General features: G+C 34.0%; 1 protein-coding gene and 1 long non-coding RNA gene across 9 annotated transcripts in view; one reads left to right on the top strand and one right to left on the bottom strand.

Annotated features, from left to right (window-relative positions):
- Nucleotides 1-26,326, top strand: part of Exoc4 (exocyst complex component 4) — an 816,538-nt gene that overhangs the window by 210,786 nt on the left and 579,426 nt on the right. For all 8 annotated transcript variants that reach the window (XM_021237603.2, XM_004856313.4, XM_087204413.1 and 5 more), the window contains one exon: nt 4,428-4,516. In XM_021237603.2, the coding sequence (XP_021093262.2) occupies nt 4,428-4,516 (89 nt within the window). The remainder of the gene's footprint in view (nt 1-4,427; nt 4,517-26,326) is intronic.
- On the bottom strand, nt 781-15,128 carry LOC110344259 (uncharacterized). Its single transcript, XR_002386708.2, has 3 exons — nt 14,913-15,128; nt 8,941-9,005; nt 781-1,105 (listed from the first exon to the last, which is right to left on the bottom strand). It is a non-coding gene; the product is annotated as an uncharacterized LOC110344259 (long non-coding RNA).

Raw genomic sequence — 26,326 nt, 5'->3', positions numbered from 1 at the left:
AAGTATGTCAGCTTTTTAAAGAAGTCCCAAGTACTAAGAAATAACCTTTGTTAATGAAGTTATGCAAATCTCCCTAGCTTAGTACTGTTGGTATTTGCATGATTTGATGTTTAATTAGAGAATGATCTGAAAGTTTTTTTAAAAAAATTACTCTTAGTTAACTCCACCAGGCCATATGCTCAAACTGTATGTCTCTTGGTAACACCTAATAATTTATATTATTAATGTTAATATTGTTAATTACTACCATTGATTGAGTGCTTCCTATGTATGAAGCACTGTACTAGGTGAGCTTTTGAAAATAATATTAATTAAAGATAATTTGGGTAATAACATTTCAGCAGCAACAGTAGAAGCTAACGCTTATTGACTCCTTACTAAGTGCTAGCTGAGAATTTTGCCATTTTTGTAAATTATCTCTTTTGCTCATTACAACTTTATAGGCAGGTATTCTATTTTTAATCAAATTGTCGTTACAAAAAATTGAGACGCAAGAGAGGCTAAGTAAATTATATAAGATCACATAGCTAACAAGTGGTAAAAGGATTTAATTTCTGGCAGTCTAACTTCAGACCTGTGTATCCTTTTGAAGGGTTAATAGATATTTATACAGTTATATTTATAAAGTTATATTTATAAACATAAGAAGTAACATCCTAGTTTTTAAAAATTCTTTTCAGTAGCTAAAGCTCTAGTACCTTTTATTATTTCACCTTTGAGATTTGTTTTACTTTGGATTGATAGTACTCAGAATTATTAAGGAAAGATTCAAAGTTAGTTTATGTTGTTGTTTAATGGATAGGAGATTTAGTATGTTTCTACTTGCAATGAAGTCCATTCTGCTTATTGAATACAGTCCTTCTTACCCAGTTTATTCATTGGGTAGATGCACTATCAAGGAAAATGCTTTAGGATGCAAGTACCAAAAACTTCCAGATGGAAATATGGGAAAATTGTTACCAGACAAAATAAGGATGAATGTGAAGATTTTCTTATGCAGTACTAAAGTAGCATAAAGGAGTTAGCACTCATCTCTCTGCCTTACGATTTCCGACAAAGCAACAGTCCTTTATTACAATCACATGATGTTTGTATCATTTCCATTCTGAAAAAAAGGGCAAGGAAGTAGGGTGTGATTCTGTTAATCTTTTAAAATTTATTTTGTAGATTTAATTATTTTAAACCAGTTGTAGGTATAAAGTACAATAAGAAGTACAGAATTCCCTTATATTTTGCCCCTCCCATTTTCCCTATTAACATTTTTCATTAATGATATATTTGTTACAATTGATGAACAAATATTGCTATAACATTATTAACTAAAGTCTATAGGTTATGCTAGGATCCACTGTTTGTGTTGTACAATTCTAAGGAGTTTTGGCAAATCGTCACATATCAACTAATACAGTGCCATACAGAATGGTGCAGATCCAAATATCCTCTGTCTCCATCAAGTCTTCCCTACCCTCCTTGCTAACCCCTGGGGACCACTGATATATTTATGTCTTTATAGTTTCTTCCTTTCAGGGATGCCCTATGTTTAGAATCATGCAGCAGGTATCCTTTTCAGACTGAGCTCATTCACTTAGCTCTATTTAAGTTTCTCCCTCTTCTTTTTGTGGCTTGTTAGATAATTGTTTTTATTGCTGAATAATACTCCTTTGTGTATATACTATAGCTTGCTTATCTATTTCACCTGTTGAAAGACATCTTTGCAATTATGAATAAGCCTGCAATAAACACTCAGTTGCAGGATTTTATGTGGACAGAACTTTTCAACTCATTTGAGTAAATACCTTTGGGAGCAAAATTGGTGGATTTTATGCTGTATTAACACTATCAGATTTTTTTCCTAAGTGACTGAACCACTTCAAGTATCTTTTTTATTAATAATTCATTAATTTTTTTTTTTTTTTTACCAAATACCCAGAGGCAACTAAAACTGTCTTAGATGCTGCTTGATTAGGCAGGCCCTGCTTTTCCCTTCCCTCCCTTTCCCTTTTTCTGCCAGCCTACCTGCCTCCCTTTTCTTCTTCTCTCTCTCCCTCCCTCCCAGCCCAACTTACCATTCTATTTAGGTTTATTGTGGAAAGCAGGCTTCAGGGTTTTTAGATTTCATGTTCTCCACTGTCACCTTTGTCTTAGTTACTGTCTCATTAAGACACAATACCAGACACCCAAAGCTTAAAGGAGAAAAGGTTTATTTTGGCTCACAGTTTGTAGGGGTTTCCGTCCATAGTCAGCTGGATCCAAGACAGGGTGGCTTAGCAGAGGGGCATCACAGAGGAGAATTATTTATATTATGGCAGGCAGGAAGCAGAGAGCAAGGGAGGAAGGAGGGAAATAGACCCCTCCCGGCCACACCCCAGTGACCCACCTCCTCCATCCAGGCTTCACCTCCCATTATCACATTCAGCTACAAGCTCATCAGTGGGCAATCCATTGATGAGTATCACATGCCCATGATCCAGTTACCCCCCCCCCCCAAAGCTACACCTATGATTCCATGAGGCTTTGAGGGTACAGGTAGATATAAACCATAATAACCTCTACCTTTCCACCTTGGATCATATATACATGTTCAAACATTTAGCTAATGCTTCTAAAGTTGTGGTATTAGATAAAAACACTATTTGTTGGAAATGAAAAGAAATGGCTTCTTTGTTACCCATTTATTATCATTGACACAGAATTAGGTGGTTATTAGACATTTGCCTGCTTCTAGTCTTGGCTCCACTATTAATGAGCCTGAGTGCCTGAGCAGCTCTTCTGTCTTACTAGGCCTCAGTGCCTTTGGCTATAAAATAAGGAGGTGAGACCGAATAACCTCTTGTGTCTTTTTTACTGTAAGATTATATCAATCTGTGACTTGTTGGAAACATAAAAAGAATTTCTGAATAGCAAAAATACATCAAGTCCTAAAGGATTAAGATTTTGGAGAACTGTAATCTGTTTTTATCACAGCTGTGAAGGACTTTATTACCCTCTTTAATTGCCCTTAGCCAAGGTTAATTAAGTGTACTTAAGTTCTCTCTTACTGTACAATGTGTATCTCTATATTCTTTGCTCAAGAGTTTATTTTTTTCCCTTGCCATCTCTGATCAATAGCTGTCAGCATGCTTTTTTAGAGGTCAGTGGCTTCTTTTCTGCACTTGACTGGCAGGTGGCACTTTTGAAATACTGCACACTTTGCTTTTCACTAAGCTGGTAGTGCCTCTTAGTCCTTGATGGGGTGCAGAGAGAAGATCAAGCAAAGCAAGTGTTTCCCTTACAGAATGACATTGATTTTGGTTATTCATCTTCCTTGTTAAGGAATGGATAAAGGAGACATAATTAAGAAAATTATGTCACTTCTTTGTTGCTGGAGACCTACTCCATTGTCGCAGCTGCTCTTTCATTTTGTTGTTGTTTACTCCTTAGTGGCAAGAATTACAGGAAGATTCCTTCTTTTATCACACTGCTATCCTGCCTTTGTGAAACTTCAGGTTTGAAATCTCATCATTTGATGGGTCAAAATGAATCTCATCATTTTATCCAATTTTTTTTCTTTTAACCTTCAAGTTTTTCTTTATTACTGATTATTTTTCATTTTTTGTGTTTATTATTTTGGTTTTTAGTGACTATTCTTTTTTTTTTCTTTGGTACCGGGGATCGAACTCAGGACCTTGTGCTCGTGAGGCAGGCGCAGTGCCACTGAGTAAATCCCGGCCCTAGTGACTGTTCTTTATCTGAGTCCGTCCATCTCTCATGTTTCTAACCTTTGAAAAAGTGTTTCTGGTTGGGTGTGAATGAACAGTTGGTAGCCTGGTATTTTTGATAGTATTTTTTGTGGGGTAGGTGGCATAGTAAAAAACTAGCAGCCATTTGGAAAGAACATTTTTTAGGACATTTAGGGAGAGAACAAATATGCCTTGCATCTTTGATGTTGTTATTCAGCATTATTTCCAGTACTGTCTTTGTACTAGTACTTAAACTGGGGGAGTTAGAAGGGCCAGAGTTCTGCCCTGAGTTGCTAGCTAATGTCTGTGGTGACAGTTGGCAGTCACTGGTGGCTTTTGAGCTGGATAATAGCAAAATTAGAATCACCAAAGGATGCTTTTGTACTGAGTGTGTAGGAATCCTATCAAAGGATGATGATGGTCTGAAAGCAAAGGCAAGTTGAGACAAGTCAGAGATGAAAGGGAAAATAAGCAAAAGATTCAAATACTGTTAGAGAAGAGTGTTAGCCATGAACATCATCTATAAGTCAAGGTCAGAGGCAACTGTCTCTGACCCTGTCATAGTTTTGCCAAAATGTCAAGAGTTTGGAATACCTGAGAGTGTAGCACAGACCAAGAGAGCACTTTGAACACTCTTTGGAATGCAAATCTGGATACCACTTGTGTTGTTGTTACCTAGCCACTTGTTTACCCTGTGTTTCATTGCAGATTTGAATCATCTTCCCATGCTATCAGTATGAGTGCCTATTTGCGAGAACAGAGAAGGGAACTCTATAGTCGGAGTGGAGAACTTCAAGGTAGGTGATTGGACTTCTTTGAACAAATTAATTTTCTGGAGGAAGATCTGAAGTGTTTATAGCATGTGAGTTTGTGTTCTGCCTTCACATAATTCTTTCTAGAAACAAGCATTGAAAGAGTTTCTATTCTGTTTCTACTCTAATCTTCTGCCAAGCATGTGAAACTATTACTGTGGCCACAAGACTTATAGACATACTACTTTTTCAAGTGGAAATTTTAAGCAAAAAAGATAAAAGGCCAAGCTTTTGCTTAAATAGCAGACAGCTCCGGTCACAATCTAGTAGAAGGCCTCTTTTCTGTGACAGCTACTATTACTCTTCTTTTAATTACTGTTTTTGACAACTTCTGGAAGATGGCAGGTAAAAGTGAAATTTGGAAAAGGGCAAATAAAACCTCTGTGATTGTTTTAAGGGAATAAAGATGCCTCTGAATAGTGTAGTCTGATCAACATAATTTTGATACACAGGATACTTGATACTCATGTGTGCTTACTAAGGAGTTGTAATCTGCAAAAGAAAAATACTTATCATAATAAAATAAAAATAAAATCAATTACATATTCTTTTGTGATAAAAATGATTTCATCAATCATGGTAAAAATAACCAATGAAGAAAGATTTGTGAGGACCTGCTAAGTGTCAAACATTGTAAGCATTACAGAGGATAAGCCATTTATAAAGAAATCATAAAGCCTCAAGATCCAGTTATGAGAGCAAGAAGTATATGTTGTATGTTAAAAATATGCTGAATTTTTAAATAGAAATTAAAAAAAATTATGACAATAAAAGACAATGCCATTCATCCCCCTCAAATACTCCCCCTTTGTTCCAAATACACTTATATATTGTTGTTCTTGCCACTTTCTAAAGCAGTTCTGGAAGTCCACTTTCTTGAGTGTCTTTTATTGTGGTTGTCTTGATATTTTGTTTTCAGTTCAAAATCTTTATGGCAATTTCTGTCAAATATAAACATGATGTGTCCTCATCCATCTTATTCTCCAGTTCTGGCTGCATGCAACTTCTGGCTCTTCCTCAAGATCAAAATGACCGTGAATGGTAAATGTTTAGAATGATTCAGGATATTGAGGCAGCTATGACAAGTGCACTAAAGATACTCAAGAAAGAGGACTCCCAGAACTGCTTCAGAAAGTGGCAAAAACAATGGGATAATTGTGTTTGGAGTGAGAGGGAGGAGAGTATTTTGAGGGGGATTAATGGCAATGTGTTTTTTTACTGTAATGAGTAACAAATAGTGCATTTTTAAATTGCACAGTGTGTATGTGTTTGTGTGTGTGTGTGTGTGTGTATATGTATGTGTGCATGCATGTGTATGCCTTCCATATTCACAGGTTGTGGATGTAGTTATAGTCATATGTAGTTTTTTTGGTCACTATTCCCTGAACACTATAGTATAACAATTACTCTGTATTAGTATTGTAAGTAATCTAAAGAAATAGGTTATATATAATATCACAGCATTATATGTAGGAGACTTGAACATCTATGGATTTTATTCTTCATAAAGGATAACCACACATACACACAGATACATCAATAATAATATGAGTAAGTACTAATAACTCAGATTGTATACATAGACTTGCTAAAGGAGTTAAGAGATGAAATGATTCAATTAATGTATTTTGATTTTTAGATTCTGTGCTTTCTCCATGAAGGGCAGATAGGAACATCTTTACTCTTTTTGATGCATTGGGAACACTTGGAGCATTTTGCTCTTCCTAGCCTATACAATCAAATGTTTAGTCTTAAAGTCTAATCTTAGTTCTATACCAAAATACTGTGAAAATACCAGGCAGCCTTTCTAGGTTTGAAGACTGTTGTCTAGTCATCCCACTTCCACCTTCATTATTAATCTTATAATTTGTAGATTTTTATAAAGATTCTACTATAGTCACTCATATTTATGTCACAGAATAATTTCCCAGCTCACGTACATGAAAATCAGCAGTACAAAGCCTAGAACCATGTTCTAAACCAGTGGTGGTGAACCTGTGTGCAGCAGTGGGGTATTTTATATAATTGAAAACTCTAAAAGGTTTGCCATTATTGTTCTAGACTATAAGGAAAAGGAGAATAGCCTACCAACATTTTATTTAATATTAAAGCATTATTATGCATTGTAGAAAGCATAATTGGAGGACTTTGGAGAGTAATTAGAATTGTAAAGAAGTAATCTGCTCAGTAATCAGTCAAGGAAGAGGGTAACCCAGGCTGTAACAGGCAGCTACCTCCTAGGAGAGTAGAATGGCTGCAAAGTATGGAAGGAAATGATGGTGCTACATAGAATACATTTTCTTACAGGAGTTGGGATTGCACTTGAAGTGTCATTTAGGGGTATAACAAATTGTCTAGGGCTGGTATAGGTTCCTTGTTCAGTGTCCTAATTTGTATTTCTCTTCAGTGTTGCCTTAAGGAATACTTTAAATTTGCCTTTGTAATTTTTCCAGACCTGACTTCTATTGTATTACCTTCCTTTAATGGTGATAAAGATTGCCTTTTTCCTCTCTCTCTTCCTTTCTTTGAATCCTTGTTAAATCATTTAAAATTAAAAAAAAATTTATTGGTACATTTTATATATACATAGTGATCACATTCATCATAAGGAATTTGTACCCATACATAATATATCTTGATTCTTTTATCCCTAATCTGTTCCCTTCCTTTCAGCCCTCTCCCCCTCCTTATTTACAAAAGGTTTATTTCCATTTTTTCCTTCTATTCTTTTTTCTTTTCGCTTTTCCCTTCTTTCCCTACCCTACATTACTTCCTCTTCTATTGACATCCTGCACCAGGGTGAAGTTTTCCTTTACAACGTCAAGATAAAAAGGTAGACCATATAATCAATAGGACAGCAATGCAGACTTTCACTCACTCAAATGCAGTCCTTATCAGTCAACAGAATAAATGATTGATACCACATTCTTCTTTTGTTAGACAATAGGAATGAATACTGTCCTGTTGCCATTGGAACAATTTTGAGCTCCCCTTCAGTGGTCTATCATCTCTCAAGTGACACTGTAGCATAGTGTGGCAGTGCAGCATAGGATCTAGGCCCAGAATATCTACATTTAAAAACCTACCTCCCCACACAGTGTTGCAGCTTCAGGCAAGGTACGTGACCTTTGTGTCTGTTTTTTCATTTTTCTAAAAATAACCCATGAGGGTGGTAGTGAAAGTTAGAGGAGTTTTTAAATAAGTATCTGACTGAAAATGAATGTAATACCTTCCTTCTCCTTGAATGTTATTTCTAGTACAGTAACAACTTCAGGGTTTTCACACACATTGTTTTGTCTTTTGTATGGCTAAATCCTGTTAGTTTTCTACGTCAAATTTAATGATCATTTATGCTGATAATCTTCCTTGCTGGCTACTCTGCTCCCCAGCCTATCACAAACACATATACACTCTGGGTTATGTATTCTTGCCATATCTTCATTGTTCTCTTCCTGAGTACTTGCTATATTAAATTGTGGGACAAAACTCACATAAAACTGTAAGTTCCACTAGTGAAGTAGTATTTTAATAGCATTATAATTCTTGTGCTTTCCACAGTGCCTCATACAGTAAATGTTCAAGAGATATTAGTTGATTCAGTCACAGAGAGAATGAGGACAGTCACAGTGCAAAGTAGGATAGAAAGATCACTGTACAAAAAGAGAGGGACTGTAAAAGGAGGTGGGGCTGCTGTCAGCCATTATCATCCTGCTAGGTTTCCATGTGTTTTTAAGTTTAAGCAGCAGTGTAGGCTATGCAAATGGTTTGTTCTTTTCAGTCACACTGTACATAAGCTTTATGAAGTAGGAAAGTTGCTCTTGAGTTATCTAGCCCATGAAGAAACTGCAGTATGTATTAAAAAACACTTTAAAATTTGCCAAGTTGCAGAGAAATTTTCTTCTTAGAGCATGGTACAGAACCACTATAAGTTTCCCAGTCTTCAAAAAGTTCATTAAAATATGGGACTTTTAAATATGAGTCTTTTGCTTTTATAATGTTCAGCAAGATAGGAGGAGTATCTCTGGTTACAAGAGAGAAAAAGCAGTCAGCAAACACATCATGTTCATAATAATCATTAAAAATACTTCAGTTGAGCTGACACCTCACACATTTGGTGAGAAAATGAATCAGCTGACTAGGTTTTATAAAAGTTTGATGGCATTCATTCAGGAACAAAAGTTTGTCTGATGAATGCTTTTAACATTTCAGCAAGAAAAAAGAAAAGAAACCACACCTATCTTCCGTTAAAAATGGCTGCCTCTTTTTAGTTATTCCATTAATCTGACTCATCCAAGGACCACAGTGAGATCTGCATTTCAGCTTGTCCTTGAAAAGGCATAATTGAGTAGTTCAGTCAAATCATAAGAGATTGGCAGAAGATTTTTGTCTCTTCTGTTAATATCACATACCTGCAAGCTTTGCTTCCCAGTGGTTTGGTTCATGGGGGTCAATTTTTCTTTCCGTTGCATGGGAGCTGTAAAAAAATCCACCATAAAGAACATCAAAGTAACATTAAAAAGCTCAAATTTTACTGAAGTTAAGTTCCTGCCAACGTTTTCAGTTTACTATGTAATTAAAAATATTACCTAGCCTAACAAAGCACAAATGAGAATATAATATAAAAATAAGATTTCTTTGGTATTATCAACCCCTCTCAATTGGCTCTAACTGTTACAGTACAGATTTTTCATTATATAGTCTGCCATTGGCAATTGGGCTGAGGAGGTGGGGGTGCTACTTCAAAGGGTGTGTGATAACAGGTAGAAATCTAACATGTGTATGTGTCTATGTTAAATAATCGACCTCCTGTTGTTTTGAGCCTCTCTATTGCTTCATTGTACTGCTTACTTAGACTGCAGTGCTGTAGGTGAAGAAAGAAATTTAATGAACAGTTAGCTTGAATATAGCTTCTCAGATTTAATGTGCAGTTCCTTAAGAGAATAAAGTAACTGATGAGCAGATTATCTCATGAAGGTTAAAAAAAATAAAAGTAATGCTGCTCCTGTCCAAAATAAACTCAGGCTAATCAATTGGTACCTCAAATTTTTCAACTGAAAAATAGAGCCATTTTCAGTCTTGACTACTTTAGGGGAATATTGTGACTGGTAAGTTAGAAGTTTAAACTTTGGGAAAATTAGAATGATGATACTGACTTAAATTAAAATAGTGCTTTTAAAAATTACCATTGTGGAAGTAGAAGAGTTACATATTTTTTCTTGCCTCTCATATTCTGCTTAACTTCAGTTCACTTAGTTGACTCCCCTCAAAGTCACCAGTGACTTCCATCCTGGTGAATTCTACTTTTCTGGATTCCTTTATCTTTCAGCAGCTACTTTACTTTTCATTTTTCTTCTGAGCCTTCTCAACACCTGGTGTCTCAGTGTTTTGTCCTGGGATTTTTTTCTGTGTTCACTCTAACTCCGCAGATGACTGCAGCCATGAATTACTGAGTACCTAGATACACAGGACCTCTACATCTGTGTCTCCTGTTCAGATCTCATTATTGTTTCCTGAACTCTTCCAGCATCCACCCCTACCTTCTGTAATTTTTTGTTTATTTGTTTGTTTTGGTACCGGGCTTTGAACCTGGGTCCTTCCGCTTGCGAGGCAGGCGGTGGAACCACTGAGCTAAATCCCCAGCCCTACCTTCTGTAAATTTTTTGTGCTTTTTAAGAGATTTTTCTCATAATACTTTGCTTAATGTGTGCATGTTTTATTTACTTGTTAATATTTTGATTTTCTACATTTCTCTCCATTCAGAATGTAAGTCTTATTCATTGATATGCTCTTAAAAATATATGTGATGGGGGGTTGGGTTAGATCATGTGTGAAGCTCTAGGTTCAATCCCTATATAGTTGGTGAAGAAAGATTCTATCTTTATTTCTTTATTTGTAGGCAGAAGCCTACTTATTTGACAAGCCCTAGTGGTAGCTTTAATAAACAGAGTAGGAGTCCTATGATTTGTCTTCTTTCATTTATAAGGATAATACTCATACATAGGTAGAGTTTATTAGCAGACATTGATTTGATTAGAAGTGTATACTCAGTTTTGATTACAGTTTCTTTTCTGTCTTGGGGCTACTTAATACTCCTGTTTGTACTCAGTGATACCATCTTTAGAGTGCCATTTTTATTCCATTAGTTTAATGAGTGGCATTTCGGTAGCCTTAACATTAAAATATTCTGTAAAGCTCCAACCACTTGCGAATTGACTTTGCTGAAAGGATTTGCTTTACATAGTAAATATGGAAGTACTGGCATCAGAGAAAACTGGCCTCTTTTACTGGCCTGACCTGGATTTTCTGAGTTTCCCTCTCTAATGGGTTGCTTGGAACTGGAATTGTGAATACTTAATGACATTGTATGTAATTAATCTGTCTGGAGGTGCCTTGCCTTAAGGTATGACAAGATTTGAGACAGATTAACCGTAGGTTGATTATACTTTTTATAAAGTGATATATAATAGAAGTCTCTTAAATAGAAAGGTGTTTTATAATGGAGCATTTAAAGCAAAATTTTACTAATATGCACATTTTTAGGAACATTTTGGCTGAAGTGAGGTATGCTGTTTAGAATGGCAATTTTATACTCGTACCGCACATTTGTTATACAGCCTTAACTATAAGAAACACTTGTTGAACTTTATGTGCTGAAATTTGATTAGAAAATTCTTTTAAATTTTACCTAATGATATTGTTAATAATTATATAACAATATGTAGGGAACATGAAAAGAAGTACATTTTTTTCTTCTGAAAATTGCATATAATTATTTCAAAAATAACTTAATTTTCATAGTTATCTTTTCTGTTTTAGACTCTAATACAGTATATCAAAATTAGCTCTCTCTCTTTGTATATTTATATTCCTGCTGTTTAAAAGAATAGTCTTAACTTATATGTAAGATTTGTCTTATAATGAATTTAAAAGTTTTATAAATGATAATTTCTTCATCAGTTCCTAAGAAATATAGTTTCTTAATGTCATGGATTATTTCAAATCATTTAAGAAATAAAAATATTTTTATGCCAATTCTGTTATTATGTATAGTACCTACTAGCCTCAATCTATGTGATGTAGACAATTATTTTACTTAAAAATGTTCTTATGCAAAGAAGTTTATATAAAATGGATTTATTTTTTAAAAAACTCTAGTCCATACAGTATCCTATCTACTGGATAAACAACTGCTGGATGGAAGATTCTGGAATACATGAGAAAATGGATCTTGAAGGTACAAAATAGCCATTACTAGTGCACCTTACTCTTGAGATATGACAGTCATTATGTCATTTTAGTCATGTCATTTAGTCATATGACATTTAGTCATTATGCAGAACTAATTGGTAACCTAGAACCTTACAAAAATTCTATTCATTTATATAGTTATGAGAAGAGGGAAAATGATGTATTTGCATTTTTAAAGTGATGTAAATACATTCCTGTATATATTATACTTTAGTTATAAGGTATTTGGTAAAAAATCAAATGTATGAAAAAAATAACAATTTCTAACATGATGCAAGAGAGAAATTTAAAAGTCATATTTCATTTTTCATCATTTAGTTAATATTAAATTTTCAGTAAGTTAAAAATAACAGTTTGGCTCATTTGCTTGGATTTTAGAACTGCAGAAATTATATTCTTGGTAAATATAATAGTGTATTATAATGCTACTTTCATGGAAAGTAGAGAAGATCATAATCATTTCTGGCATATAGTGAATAAAGTCATTAGTAGGAACTGATAAAATGCTAAATAACAAATTTTTCATTGTCTCAATGAGGAACAATTTAATTCATAAGAAAATTTTATATTTTAAAAGTGAAACTTGGGTCCTCCAGGAATAGTAATAGTATTAGTAGAAATGACCTTCTCTAAATAATTTATCAAAATTCAGAAGAAATTCATGTACACCTGTATGTAGTATGTCTACAAAATAAAACAGATTTTAGTGGTACAAAGTATTTTAGAACTTATAGCTTAATATTTTCAAATTTGCTTTTTAGTTGTAGAACTCTTCTAAGTGTGATTTCATACTTTGAGATGGAAAACAGATTAAAATGGAGATAGTTTGAAAAAGTAGGATTGGCATTCAGAGCCTCACTGGTCTACATCACCACTTCATCTGCTCTTTCTTCACCCTCTGTGTGGGCTCTATAAACACCATTAGCAACTTGTGTAGAACCAGGTCCCTACACAGAAGGAAAATTGATACAGGAAAAAGCTGATGTTATACAATAGTTTCATGGAAAAAGAGACTAATTAATATAGGTGGTGAACTATTGATTATATAGATAAAAAGAAATTAGATTTGTACCTCATATCATTTAGGAAAATACATTTTAATAAATTGAGAACTCAAATTGATAGGGAAAATTTAGTAAGAAGAATGTTTCTAACAGCATTGTTTTAATAGCAAAAATCTAGAAATATTCAAATGCCCATAAATGGGAGGATCAATGTACAAATTGCCGTAGAGCCATACTGTAGAGAACATGTGGTAATAACAAAGAATGAACTATACTATACAGTGCCTTGGTTGAATCTTGAAATCACGCTCTTAAGAAAAAAAAAAATCTATACTTGATCTTAGCCAAAAGGCCGAGAAGCGATAAAATAATACAATTTCTAATTCCATTTGTATAAAGGTAAGAAGCAGGGAGAACTGAATAGTATTAATATAGTATTAATAGGCATACATTCTTTATGAAAAAATGTGTAGAAAGTAAGGTAAGGGAGCATAAATATAAAACTCAGGAGAGAGATCACCTTTGGAGAGAATGGAAGAGGACATACTTAAACAGAGGAACATTTGAAGATTCAAAGATAAAAAGCACTATTTTCTTAAGCTGTTTCATTATTTTTTTTAATTGTATGTCTTAAACATTTTTATATATTTTATGCATCTTACAAAAGTGCAAGTACAAACAGGTAAGTTTTAAGAACAAAGTATTTAAAAGTCCAGAGACAAAACCACATTTGTAGTTTAATGTTTCTGTTTGGAAGTTCAGACCAAATTTAGAGTTTTCTGTGATACCAGGACAGGTACTTTGGCTTGTACCATTCCATTGAAACTCCAGGCCGATGCCAAAGCTATGAACTATCGCTAAATTTGTACTGTACCTTAAGTAGTTCATGTGAAGAAAACTTTGTGGTTAGATAAATTCCTGATTTATCTGCTCCTACTTCTCCCTCATCCTCTGACTTGGAACTTAGTCACCTACCATGACAGAGTCAGCAGGTACTCTGCTTTTATGTCTTCTAGGACTACCTGCTTATTGACCCTGTATAGATTTATTATGTGTTTACTTGTGCTGGATATTTTCCTAGGCCCTCAGGATACAATAATAAATAGCAAACTAAAAATAGAGACTCCATTTGACTCAATGATACCTCTTCTGGGTTTATTACAGTGATACATACATACCCATATTTGTAGTATAACTAATAAAAGCTAAATGGTGGAACCAGCCTACATGTCCATTTACAGATAATGGGTTACACAAAAATGGTAGTTGTACACAATACAGTACTACTCAGTCATAAAGAAGGATACATTTTAGTCATTTATAGGAAAATATATACACCATGAGACTGTAATGTTAAGTGAAATAAATCAGACTGAGAGGGCTAAATATCACATGATTTTACTTATTTGAGAAACTCAAAGTATAAATAAATTAGGAGCCAAATAAAAGATAGATGAAAGCAAATAGGAAGCTAGACTTTGTGGAGATTGGAGGGGTTCTGGGCTTGGGATATTTAAAAAAAATAAAACCATGTACATACAAGGGCTGACATGTATTTAAGGCTTAAGGTATATTGTAATAGATGAAAACTAGCTTTCCAGATGAACAGGGGCCACAGATTTCAGGCACTATGCACAGCAGGCATACATGGATGAAAGTGTGAACGTATAGGCTGTTCTCTTATCAGTTTTGTTTTAGAACATGAGTAGGATGTAACTTTTTCTATGAATTAAGGAAGTTTCTTTAGATGTATAGACCTCTACAAATTATTATTTGTTACTTTCAGGAACCTGAGATGATAGAAGGCATGCCAACGCTACAGTGAAATGACATTGGCCATTGTTCATCTTAATAATTAAGAAATTAAGAATCAGTAAGAACCGATGGTATACTGATGATAATAGGAAAACAAAGGCCATTATTGCACTTGGGCAAAAGCTAAATGTCATCATACACTGAATATTTTGGATTTTGTTCAAGCATCATAGCCATACAACTGTATTAAAATTCTTATAGGAAAGTAACATTTTATATGCAACTATGGTGGTATATCTTAGCCTGTGCATGGTAGATGAGGGTGAATATATTGGCAGGAGCTGTAGTATAAGCTCAAGCTATTTCTAAAGTACCTTAGGTTAAAAATAGCTCATCTTGAACTGTAAATGATGATGGCAGCTTGGTTCAGTATGGAGATTGCAGAATTCTGTGTGCTCACATCTGATTTCCAGCTTGAGATTATGATGTGGATGAAAATATGCATCAAGTTACTTTTGGCTTTTCCACAAATTTAAACTTGAAAAGCCCACATTACAGTAATATATGATAGTATGTATGAATGCTACATGAATATTGTAATAGTCATAATATAGAATGTTCATTCGTAGAATTGTGATGACATCTACTGAATTGCAGCCAGTTCATTTGCATATTCATGCCCACTTAGCTCAAATAAGTCCTTGTTTGTTTGCACATTAGTGTCTGATTTCTGCATCAGTTAACTAATTTGCATATCCCTGTTCAGCTGGTTAGTGATGTTCATATGTGGAATATTGGCGCTGCTCTGTTTGTGCTTTGAGCAACCTGGGGGATATTGTGGTTTAATGGAAGGAGCACTTATTTCTCATTCCACTTTTACTGGACAATTCACAGTACCTTTCTGAGCTCTAGATTACTCATCTGTATAATAAAGTTAATAACCCTTACCTTGCCAATTATTTAGGGTTATTGTATCAGTTGACACAGCAGAGAGCACTATGTACTGCACAGACAATATTTCTAAGCCAACACTATTCTGGACCCTGCTGGAAGCATCTCTTGTATGAGGTGGAAGAAAAAATAAGAAACAGTTACAGTTCTGGTGAATGTTACAATTACTGTGGGAGCATTAAGGAGAAAACCCTTGACATTTCCAAGGTATCACAAAGTATTACAAAGGAAGAATCCTTACACTTAACTGGAAGATGATTTAACTGTCTGACCTAGTGAAGGGAACTTACTGCAGTAGGGAGAAGAAGATGGTAAATCAACACACTGATATGTGAGAGTTTCCTGGCATTTTGTAGACATTTTCTTGTGGTTGAGGCATAGAGTGTATGGGAAAGATTGTACCTGACAAGGGGAACAGGTAAGCAGATCTGGTAAACATAGGGAGGTTTGGGTTTTCCCTTATAGATAATAAGGAGTCCTCTAAAGGTTCAGAGTAGTAAAGTAATATAGTCAAATTTATGTTTTAGAAAGTTTTCTTGTGTCTGCAGTGAAAATGAATTGAGTACAGTAAGGTTGGCAACAAGGAAGTAAGTTGTGTTGTTATTTCAGGTGAGAGCTTATAGAAGACTATGCCACCTTTTTTGGACAGGAGGGAAGAAATCCAAACGCTAATTTGGAGGTAGAATCAGTTGGACATGACATTCTGTGTGGAGTTTGAGCAAGAGACGCACATTTTGGCTGGTTACCAGTTTTCCAATCTGGTGACTTGGGTAGATAATGATGTTATTTGTTAAGAAAGGAAATATAAAAAGAGAAATAGCTTTTGTAGAGTGCTAGTTAAGAATGAAGACAGCTTTCTTAGCATATATTTTTGTCTTTGTCACTCTTGTTTGATATATCAAATATAATCTAATATAATTTTATTAATCTAATCTGTCATCTCCTTCCTCAAATTTAAGGCTTTCAGCAATTCATGTTTACCTATAACTGTATGATTTTAAAGACTAGAGTATTGGAGTTAAGGATTTCTTCCTTTCCTTGTCCTCCTTTATTTTAAATTGCAAGTGTTATATTCTTCTTTCTAAGTTTTGATGGATATGTTAATTTTAGTATGCATTTTATTCTCCAAAGAGTATGAATTCTTTAATTTTTTCCTAGTTGTATCCTATGTTTTTAGTATTAAACTCAAGCATTTTTCATAATAACTTTCTCTGATTCTGTGCAAATTACTTAACCAGTTTTCTCAGTTGTAAAAAGAAAAATGAAGTTAAATTGTTTCTGTGAACAGTATTTGTCTCCAAAGGTCAGGTTCTTAGATTCTCAGCCCCTTGCTCTCTATCTCTTGCAGAGATCAAAGTCTAAGTAGAGTGTGTTTTCTGTAGTTAGAATAACTACCTTGGTGACTTTTTGCAAATTAACTCTTCTACGTGTTACTTCATTTTCTATAAACTGTGAATATAATATGCTTATCCTCAAAGGATTATAATGAGATTGAAATGAATTAACATGTGTAAAATGTTTAGAACTGTTCCTAGAACATATTAAGTACTGAGCAAATGTTGACTATTGCTTTTTATCTGTGACTCTCAGCACCAGGCGTCATTCTCCACATGTAGGAGACATCAACAAATGTTTTTATAAATTAATGAATGAATACCTGTATTAGTAATGAATACATACTTTTAAGTTGTATCTTCTGAAATGGTCCCTAGAAACTTTTTTTTTAACTTGTTTTTCTTTGACAAAAGTCCTTTTAGAGTATTGAGAAATTGTGTTTACCTCAGTGATCATCCTTAAGGTTGTAATGTTAAGTGACTTCTATTGTGAGAGTCTGGGCAGGAAATATATATATATATATATATATATATATATATATATATATATAAACTTGGAGGGCCACAGCCATTGATTTGAATTTTTAGCAGCCTACTCTTCCCAGCCTGTATCTATACCAGAGTCTATAATGAACATGCACATTTCTTTTTAAAAATGTTTTGATCATCAAGCACTAGCTTTGATTTTACTACACAAATAATACAAAATGATTAGGCTGTGACAAATGGAAAGGATAAAATTCCTCCCATTTATGAATTAAATGTATTTGAACATTTGGCATTGTTTTGTGTACATTGCTGTTTTGCCTTCCTCTTGCCTCCAATTTGAAATCACTTCCTTACAGCGTGATATCCAATTAGTACCATAAAAAGATACATGATTATATATTTGTCATGTTTCTCCAGAGGAACACCAGATATATAGAAATATTTTTTTTATGAGAAATTAGCTCATTCAATTGTGGAATTGGAGAAATCTTTGTGATCTTTCATCTGTAAGCTGAAGACCCAGAAAAGCCAGTGGTAGTTTTAGTCCAAACCCAAAGGGAATAATACATCAAGATAGACTTGGTGGGTCATATGGTTAGTATATGTTTAACTTTTTAAGGAAACTGCTAGTTTTCTAAAGTGAGCACATCATTTTATATTCCTACTAGCAGTATATGCCAAAACTTGGTATTGTCAGTTGTTTCAATTTTAGACATTCATCTGGAAGTGTAATGGTATTTCATTGTGGTCACTAGTCTATTCTTAATATAACATCTTAGTGATATACAGGCTATAAAATTGTGGATTTGGGCCTTCTATACCCAAATTGGAATCAATCTTAAATCTTTTTGCTCTTATAATAATAACCCCACACCTTTTATTCTGTATAATTTCTTTTGAAATAACTTGTATCTAAATTCATTAAGTTTTCATGTGTCACAGAATACGTTTTACTGTTTCATAAGTACTGTAACTGCAAAGCCACAGATATATTTATTTACATGTTAAGATAGTGCTTACTAAAAATAATTATTATTGTGTGTCTGTATAGTTCCATCATCTGAAGGTTTGTGAGAAAGTTCTGAATAAGTCTTGCTTTGAAGCTAAAAATTCCCAATGGTTGTTTTATTGGTAATCACAGGGCTAATGCGAAGTGCTGCTAATTAAGACTTTCCACTTTTTGAGTGCCACCATGGCAGCAAATGGTATCTTAAACTGACAAGCTGTAAATTAAAACTTGCAGAATGCAAGGCCTAGTCTAAGGAAAATGAAGTTATGTATAGGTGACTTGTTCCATTTGAATTAATCAAAGGGCTGCTGGTGTAGACCAGCTGTGTTCGCTGATGACAAAAACGAATCTTGACATTTTGGATAATGAAAATTCAGTTCAGCACCTCTTAGAGATATGTATGATAATATATTGTCAGTCAGAAGCAGAGGGAAGGGGGAAGCACAAACCTTGTCTTATTAAAATAGACAATATGACAAGTGGACATTGCTGGATCTCTGGTTTCTAGGGAAAAAATGTCAAGGGAAACCTCTTTTTTAAAAATGATAGGAATAGCTGTTTTGTAGACAGAGAGTGAAAAGATTTAACTTTTGATGCGTGAACTCTGTGACACTTGCTTTTGTTCATGATTCCTGGTTTCATGGTTTATTTTATGGGGTACAGGGTGAGGCATAAAAGGCCTGGAAAGGACATTCACTTTTTTGGTTTGACAGTATTAATGCAATCATCTAGTTCATACCTTGTAAGCCCACTTATTATTTCCTCTGCGTGTGTTTTTTCTAGTTTAGCGGATTAGCTGCACTGTCTCTTCAAAGGCTATCCAATCAAGGAGGGGTTATTAAAACCAGGGTGATTTATGACTGAGAATTAATTAGAGAAGCATTTTCATGTAAAACATCCAATTTTTTGATTAGCAATAGAGCAGGGCCGCAATTAACACTCTGGGAAGCTTAAATTTCCAGCTTTTTGATTCTCAGGAAATGAGATTATCAAACCAGGGTCAGACACTTGACAGCAAAGCAGGAGTGGGGGAGTGTGAATTATATGTTAAAAAAAAAAAGGTCTTTTGATTTTGATTCTGAGATTTCTATTCAGGCAATGGGAAATTCAGGAGGAAAAGAACAAAAAATCTGAAAATGCAGGAATCTAAAAGGCCTTATTCTTTAGTGGCCTATTTGCTCTGCAAAATATCTGTTGTAAATGTTTGCTCAGAGTATACTTTAGAAGCTCAGAAATATTTTTGTTTCTTCATTATTACTTATTCAGTCTTTTTTCTCATAAATTTCTTGTGGATATTCAGTGACTGAACAAATATTTAAGATGTTTGTATGTGCTAGTGGGAGGCCAACATTTCTTTCATTAACAAAAGGAAGTTCTTTTTCTAAAGGGTAGTTTGCTAGTTTTGGAGTATATTCAGTTTTTGTTGGTATTTTTAATTATTTTAAATTACTTGAGACATAGTATAGTGACTTATGTCAAGCCATAGATTACCACTTACTTGTCAAATGTAGTGCCTGAGATAAGAAGTCAGGCAGGTCCAGACCTGATGTTAAAACAAAGTATAGCCTGTCATTAGTGTAATTGGTGTTCCCCAAGGAGATACAACATAATAAAAATTCATTTGTTAAGGAAAATATTTTTCACTCTTTATCCTCTAATTTAGACATCTAATTTTAATTGAGATATAGAGGAGCAATGTATCTTTTGTCCTAGCCCACTCTGCCAAGTTAAAACTCACATTTGTTTCCTATTTATTCATTAGATTCTCAGACTCTTAAATAAATGGACTTTGTCAGTATTTCCAGCTACCTAACCATCTCTTTACTGCCTTGCTTTTATATTTGTGATTATGATAATGCTCTGGTTAGCTATAAATAATATATAAATACATTATACACAGTACAGTAGTAATATGCTATTTATGGATTATCTGCTTATTGATAGCTGGGAATTGTTGGTATGCAATTCTAAGATGGAACACTTGTGAGGAGCCTTTCCTTGGCCTGGGTGGGGATAGAGTTGAAAACTGGTTAGTAGGACTGTGTGAATCAGATTTGTCTGATGTTCTCGCAGCCTTATTTTCTCTAGTTAAATAAAAGATAGAAGCTTTTGTTAGAATCTTGGTGGCCGAGAAAATGGAAAAAATGGAAACAAAGTCTATGTAAATAGGGAGGGGTGGAGGGGTTGAAGGGAGGCCAGGAGAATGGGGAAGAAATAAGAACCAAGAGAGATTACGTAAAGGTGCAAATTCCCAATGATGAATGTCATTATATTGTATACCTAAAATATATCAATAAAATTAATAAAAATTAAAAAAATAAAATAGTTTCACAAACAGATTCCAGAGTATGCCAGCCATGAGTGGAGGAGCCCATTTAGCATCTCTATAATCAGAGATTTTTTGTTTGCATTTTTCCCCCTAAAGCATCTCTGACGTAAGGATGTGAATCATCGATCTAATTTATCATTCTTGCAATCCCACCATGCATTCTCTTCTTTATGTGTCAGTCTTGTTTAAGCCTCCTTCCTTTGTTGCTGAAGAGTACCTGTTTATCACTGGTCAGATGAAAATTGGCTCCAGTTCAATCTTGGGGAAAGGAGGATAAAAATCTGCCAATCATTGACTGTAGAGTTGATGTGGCAGATTTGTGTCCACCAGCCTCAGTGCTAATGTTCATGTTTTGGGATTTTGATCATTACATTTTTGATGTCCAATAAATATATGCTGAAAAATTATAATGTAATGGTTACAGATTTTTTTGTTGGGACATTTTTTCTGCATTTCCAGGTCTATAACATAGCCTAAGAAGATGAATTATGGATTCTTAACCTTTGTGTGTACCAGGTATATGCTGGGTTGATGGTTACATGTGTAGCTTCCAGGGAATGTGTGACATTCAGCAATGTTTGCAGATTTGTAGAGGAGTGGTAAGAGGCTACCTAGTTTTCATTCAGCTTAAAAATGCTGTTTTACTACATACGTGTATATCAGTATACACAAATACATACATTGATGAATACTTGTACAAACACAGTTTCAACTTTGAGAGTCGTATTACCTATAGAAGAAAGCACAACAACCTGAATACAACATACAAAATGAGATTCTTTTATAGTAATTGTAAACTAAATGCATATATACCTATATTTAATTCTTTACTAACTCTTAATATTAAGGTAGGCAGGTAGATAGGTAGAAATAATTGAATTTATAAGAATTAAGAAAATTCTAATTAGGAGAGCCATAGTAATTGAATATGATGAATCATTTTGAAGAAAGCAGAAATTACTATTTAGGTTAGTGGATAAACAAAGCTATTCTAAGTTTGCTTTACTTCTCTAATGTGAGATCTTAAAAAATCCATAATTTGACATACTTTAATTAATTAATTTATTGAAATGATTGGCTTTAAGAGGCTTATAGTTGATAATAATCACATTATCATGTGGAATTTCCATTGGTGAGGTGATGGTGTCAGGTGCTGTCCTGGCAACATTGCTGCTTTATTAGCTTTCCTATGTACTCAGTGTTTATAGTAGTAGATGTTGGATGTGGAAGGCTATCTAAAAACATGTGCCAGTGGTGATTAGAAATAAATCCTTTTACTTTGAGTATTATATAATTAATATTTAATAATGATAAGCTCAAGTGTGTTTATACATATATAAATATTTAACTGTTGAATATATGTATTCAGTTATTGAAAATTTTGTGGGAGAAAATGATACTGCTATTTAGCCTCTGAAACTCTCTCTAGTTCCACTTCCCACCAGCATATCTTATTTAGTAAGGATAGTTTACTCTAGGAGAAATAGAGTAGGAACAAGGAAACCCATTTCTTAGGATCATGATCAGTCTAAATTTTTGAAATGGTGTAGACCTTTGTCAGCATGAAGGTGAGTGTAGGTCAGTGGAATGAAATGTTTAAACCTTGGGGTTTAGAGCAATGGATTGGGAGAGGTTAAGGTTAGGGATTGAAATGTATGAATCATTTGTGTGGTAGATATAAAGCCTGTAGTTGTTGAGCTTGTAAGTTAAGAATGAATACAAAGAAAATTTCAAGACTAGCTAGAGGAAGTAAGCTGAAGGAAAAGCCTGCTACTGGGTTGAAGAAGAATAGTTTATGAGACTTGGTGGGAGACTAGAATAAGTTAGTGGAAGGGCAGACAAGTGGATACCTAAGGTTTCTGTTGTGAAAATCATGCATCATCAACTTTTTAAGAAACCCAAATGAGGTCTTCCTGATTCCCAGAAACCATAACCAAATATTTGCATTTGCTTTCAGTGCCCCTTGTCAGTTTTGATAACTGTATCTTTCTCTCTGAGTTCAATATATTAAAACTTACAAGTTTAAGGTTTAATAGTCTGTTCTTGTTGGCATGCTCCTGAGTTAGAATTGTATGACTCTCATAGCCATTATCAACATTGTAAGTGAAAAAGGACCTTTGGTTAACTATGCAATCATATCCTTAATTGAATTGTTTTGTTTTGATGATGAAATGAACCATAGCCTTGACAAATTTTCTAATGTAACACCAAGGATTCTCTGTAACTTATATGAACTTTCTCTTAGACCCAGCTAATTGCAAGACCTTCTAAGTTAGTAAGAGCCGTTCTATGCCAATCCTTCAAAAACTTTGGTACAACTACAGATTATTACGTCTAGTACTTTCAGATTTCATTCTAATGGCTTGATGATCTGTAACTGGATTCCCTTAAATAATGTAAAAAGTGTTATAAATGATTAGTATCTTGGATGACTTCCCACATTCCTCTCTAGGAGTTTTAATTGCTATGATTTTGTAGTTTTGTTCAACTTAATTGCCATTAACTGCTGCTGCTGTCTCCTACTTACATATTGTTTAGTCAGAGCCCATCAGCAGCATTCAGTACAGGATGAATGAATAATATCTTTTTCTAAGTCCAGTGGAATATGTAAATATTGTCAACTACAGTTTCTTTAAAATAGGACATGTGGGTCCAGGGATTTAGCTCAGTGGTTCTGGCTCCTGCCTCACCAGCACAAGGTCTGAAGTTCAATCTCCAGTACCAAAAAAAAAAAGTTTTAAAATAGGACATGTGCTGAGGAAATATTTTCAGAAATACTTTGTCCACAGTGGTTGGCTTATTGATGGTTTTGTTATATTTGGTAGTTGGATATTAAGTTATGTTTTAGAATATTTGAATAGACTAGGTAAATACATTTTAAAAAAATTAATTTTATTGGTACATTTTAGGTATACAGTATAATGACATTTATCATCGGAAATTTGTACCTTTACATGATATATCTTGATTCTTATTTTTTCCCCCTTCCCCTGCCCTCCCTTCAACCCCTCCACGCCTCTGTATTTACAAAGACTTTGTTTCCAGTTTTTCATTTTCTTACATTAATTCCATTCCCTTCTTTCCTTTCCCCTACCCCTCCCACTTTACCTTTCCCTTTGCCCCTTTCTTCTTACTTCACATTATCTATTATACATTTTGACCCTTATTTACACTTTCAGTTTCTCACACCAGAGAAACTATTTGATATTTACACGTGTGTCCTATGTATTTTACTTAAGAGTATCGCCTCAATGTGCATCCAAGATAAATACATTTTTTAATATTAGTGTATGATAGATTTGAATTGCAGGTAACACTCTATGGGAGTGGTTCAATAATTTAAATGAAGTTTGGATGGACTTCAGTGGTGCTAAACTTTGCAACATCATTATATGCTCTGGAGGGACTAAGAAGCATCTTTTGAACTCATCTAGTCTAGTGGTTTTAAAAGTGTCTATATTCTGTAGAACATTTAGAGACATAAGTATTGCATAAGCAGATGCATAAGTATTGGCCTTAAAGGCAAAAGGGCTAAAAGTTCACTAGTCACAGTTCTCAAGCTTCTCTTGGTAACTTTAACCAGAGTGGTTCAAGTTCCTTGTTTTTAAATATTTGAGTGTTCACATATTTTAGATTTTGCTGTTATAAAAATGTTACATGAGCACTTTCATAAACATTGTGAATATTTCTTTAAATTAGGTATCATAATGAGGAATTCTTGAGTAAAAGGATAATCCTGATTACAGTTTGATAGACTCCCCATATTACCTTCCAAAACATTTTACCAGTTTTCTCAGCCTGCAAGTCTACAAGTTTCCATTTCTTTTTTTCCTTGATATCATTTGATATAATCAAATTTTTTAAATTTCAAATTTTACCAACTTGATTGGAGTAGGTACCTGCTAATTAGCTGGGTATAACATGTTTTTCTGCACTTAGTTGATGTTTAACATATCTTTCTACACTTACTTGATGTTGGTATGTTTTTTCAGTAAATTATTATTAAGAATAGAAAACTAAATACTTTTTTGGGACTTTTTAAAAACTTCTTTTTAATGATTTTTAGGTGCTCTTTATGTTTCTAGGTATAAACATGTTATAAATAACTATCCCTGGCCTGATGCTTGGGTAAGACTTAATTTGGGGGAAGTATTTTTTTTCTAAAAAATAATTTTAAAGCTATTACTGTAGTATTATATTTGATGGTATGATTTCTTTCAGATGCATGGATAAATGTTTCTAAAAGATTACCAAGTAAATAGACACTTTTGGTTTTCCTTGGTAATCTGTTGTAGTGTCTCACAGTCCTCATAAACTATTACTTAACTTAAGAACTTTTAAATATGATAATTAACATTTTGTATTAATATAAATACCTATCTAATAGAGCAGTTCAGCATTTTTGTAATATAAAATTTCAAGACTTTAGTCTTATTTAATTTCAAATCTTTAGTTACTAAGTAGCAAATTGCCTCTGCTTTTCTTCTTAAAATTAGTCTTTTTTATCAACTGTGATCAGAGTCTATAGCAGTGATGACGAACTGATGGCATGTGTGTTATTTGATTTTCTTTTGATACAGAAGATGTTAACTTACGAGTTGTTTTCTAAACTAAAACCTCAGTATTCAGGTTTAATTGCAGTGTTAGCACTTTGTGATAAATAAGTGAGTTTTGGGTTGTAGTTTGCACACTCATCTCTAAAAGGTTCACTGTTATTAGTCTGTAGTATTCTATACATTGTGAATGGGCATCACCAGTACTCTTCAGAAAGAAATCACAGATGTTTAACAACTTACTAAAAGTCATACCAAGGTATAACCAGAAATTAGAAACTCAGACTGTTGAGATTTTCTTTCTAGATAAAGTAGGAATATGCCATGGAAACAGGGCATAGCTATCTTGCTTAGTAATATGTAATATATGGCTTAGTATGTGGCCCAATATGTGTTTCTTATAGGAGGCATAAGAATCATTTCTGTGTTCTATTCTTCAAGGCCTTCATGAAGAGTTCTTATCTGGCTGATTTCTGGCATGACTTGTTGACCTCCCCATCCCCATCTTCTGGAGCTAGATATAAACTAAGGTGTAAGTTGGAGCAATGGAAAGAATCATATTTTTCTCCTCTTAAAAAAACAACAACAGGGCTGGGGATTTAGCTCAGTGGTTCCAGTGCCTGCCTCGCAAGCACAAGGTCCTGAGTTTGATCCCCGGTACCAAAAACAACAACAACAACAACAACAAATAGAAGGAGGAAGTGGAGGGAAAGAGGATAAAAAAAGGAATTAAGACATATTATACACATATATCAGCACCACACAAAGAATGTAAAAATTATGTACTACAAACTTGTACTAATTAAATGAAAACAAATGTGTGCAATTTTTTTACATCAATGAGCACAAAGGTACCTAATTAAATATATAATGACATCATTTCTTATCTTAATTTGTCCTTGAGAACTTACCATATTTTCAGTGAAAAAAGTGGAATATGGAGTATTTCTTGAGATATTGTTCTTCAACATAGAGTGAATTAGATACCTGAAGGGATTGTTAAAACACAGACCTCTAGTCCCTGAATTTCTAACTTGGTAGGCTGCAAGTTTATATTTCTAGCAAGTTCTTATGTGATGTTGTTGCTGTTCATCTATGGAATATGCTTTGGGAACCACTACTA

The sequence above is a fragment of the Heterocephalus glaber genome, unplaced genomic scaffold (assembly GCF_053883595.1).
Source record: "Heterocephalus glaber isolate CG9 unplaced genomic scaffold, H.glaber_assembly_v1.0 deba00000546, whole genome shotgun sequence".
Lineage (NCBI taxonomy): Eukaryota > Metazoa > Chordata > Mammalia > Rodentia > Bathyergidae > Heterocephalus > Heterocephalus glaber.
The sequence above is the reverse complement of the archived record's forward strand: the minus strand, read 5'-3'. Positions and strand labels throughout refer to the sequence as shown.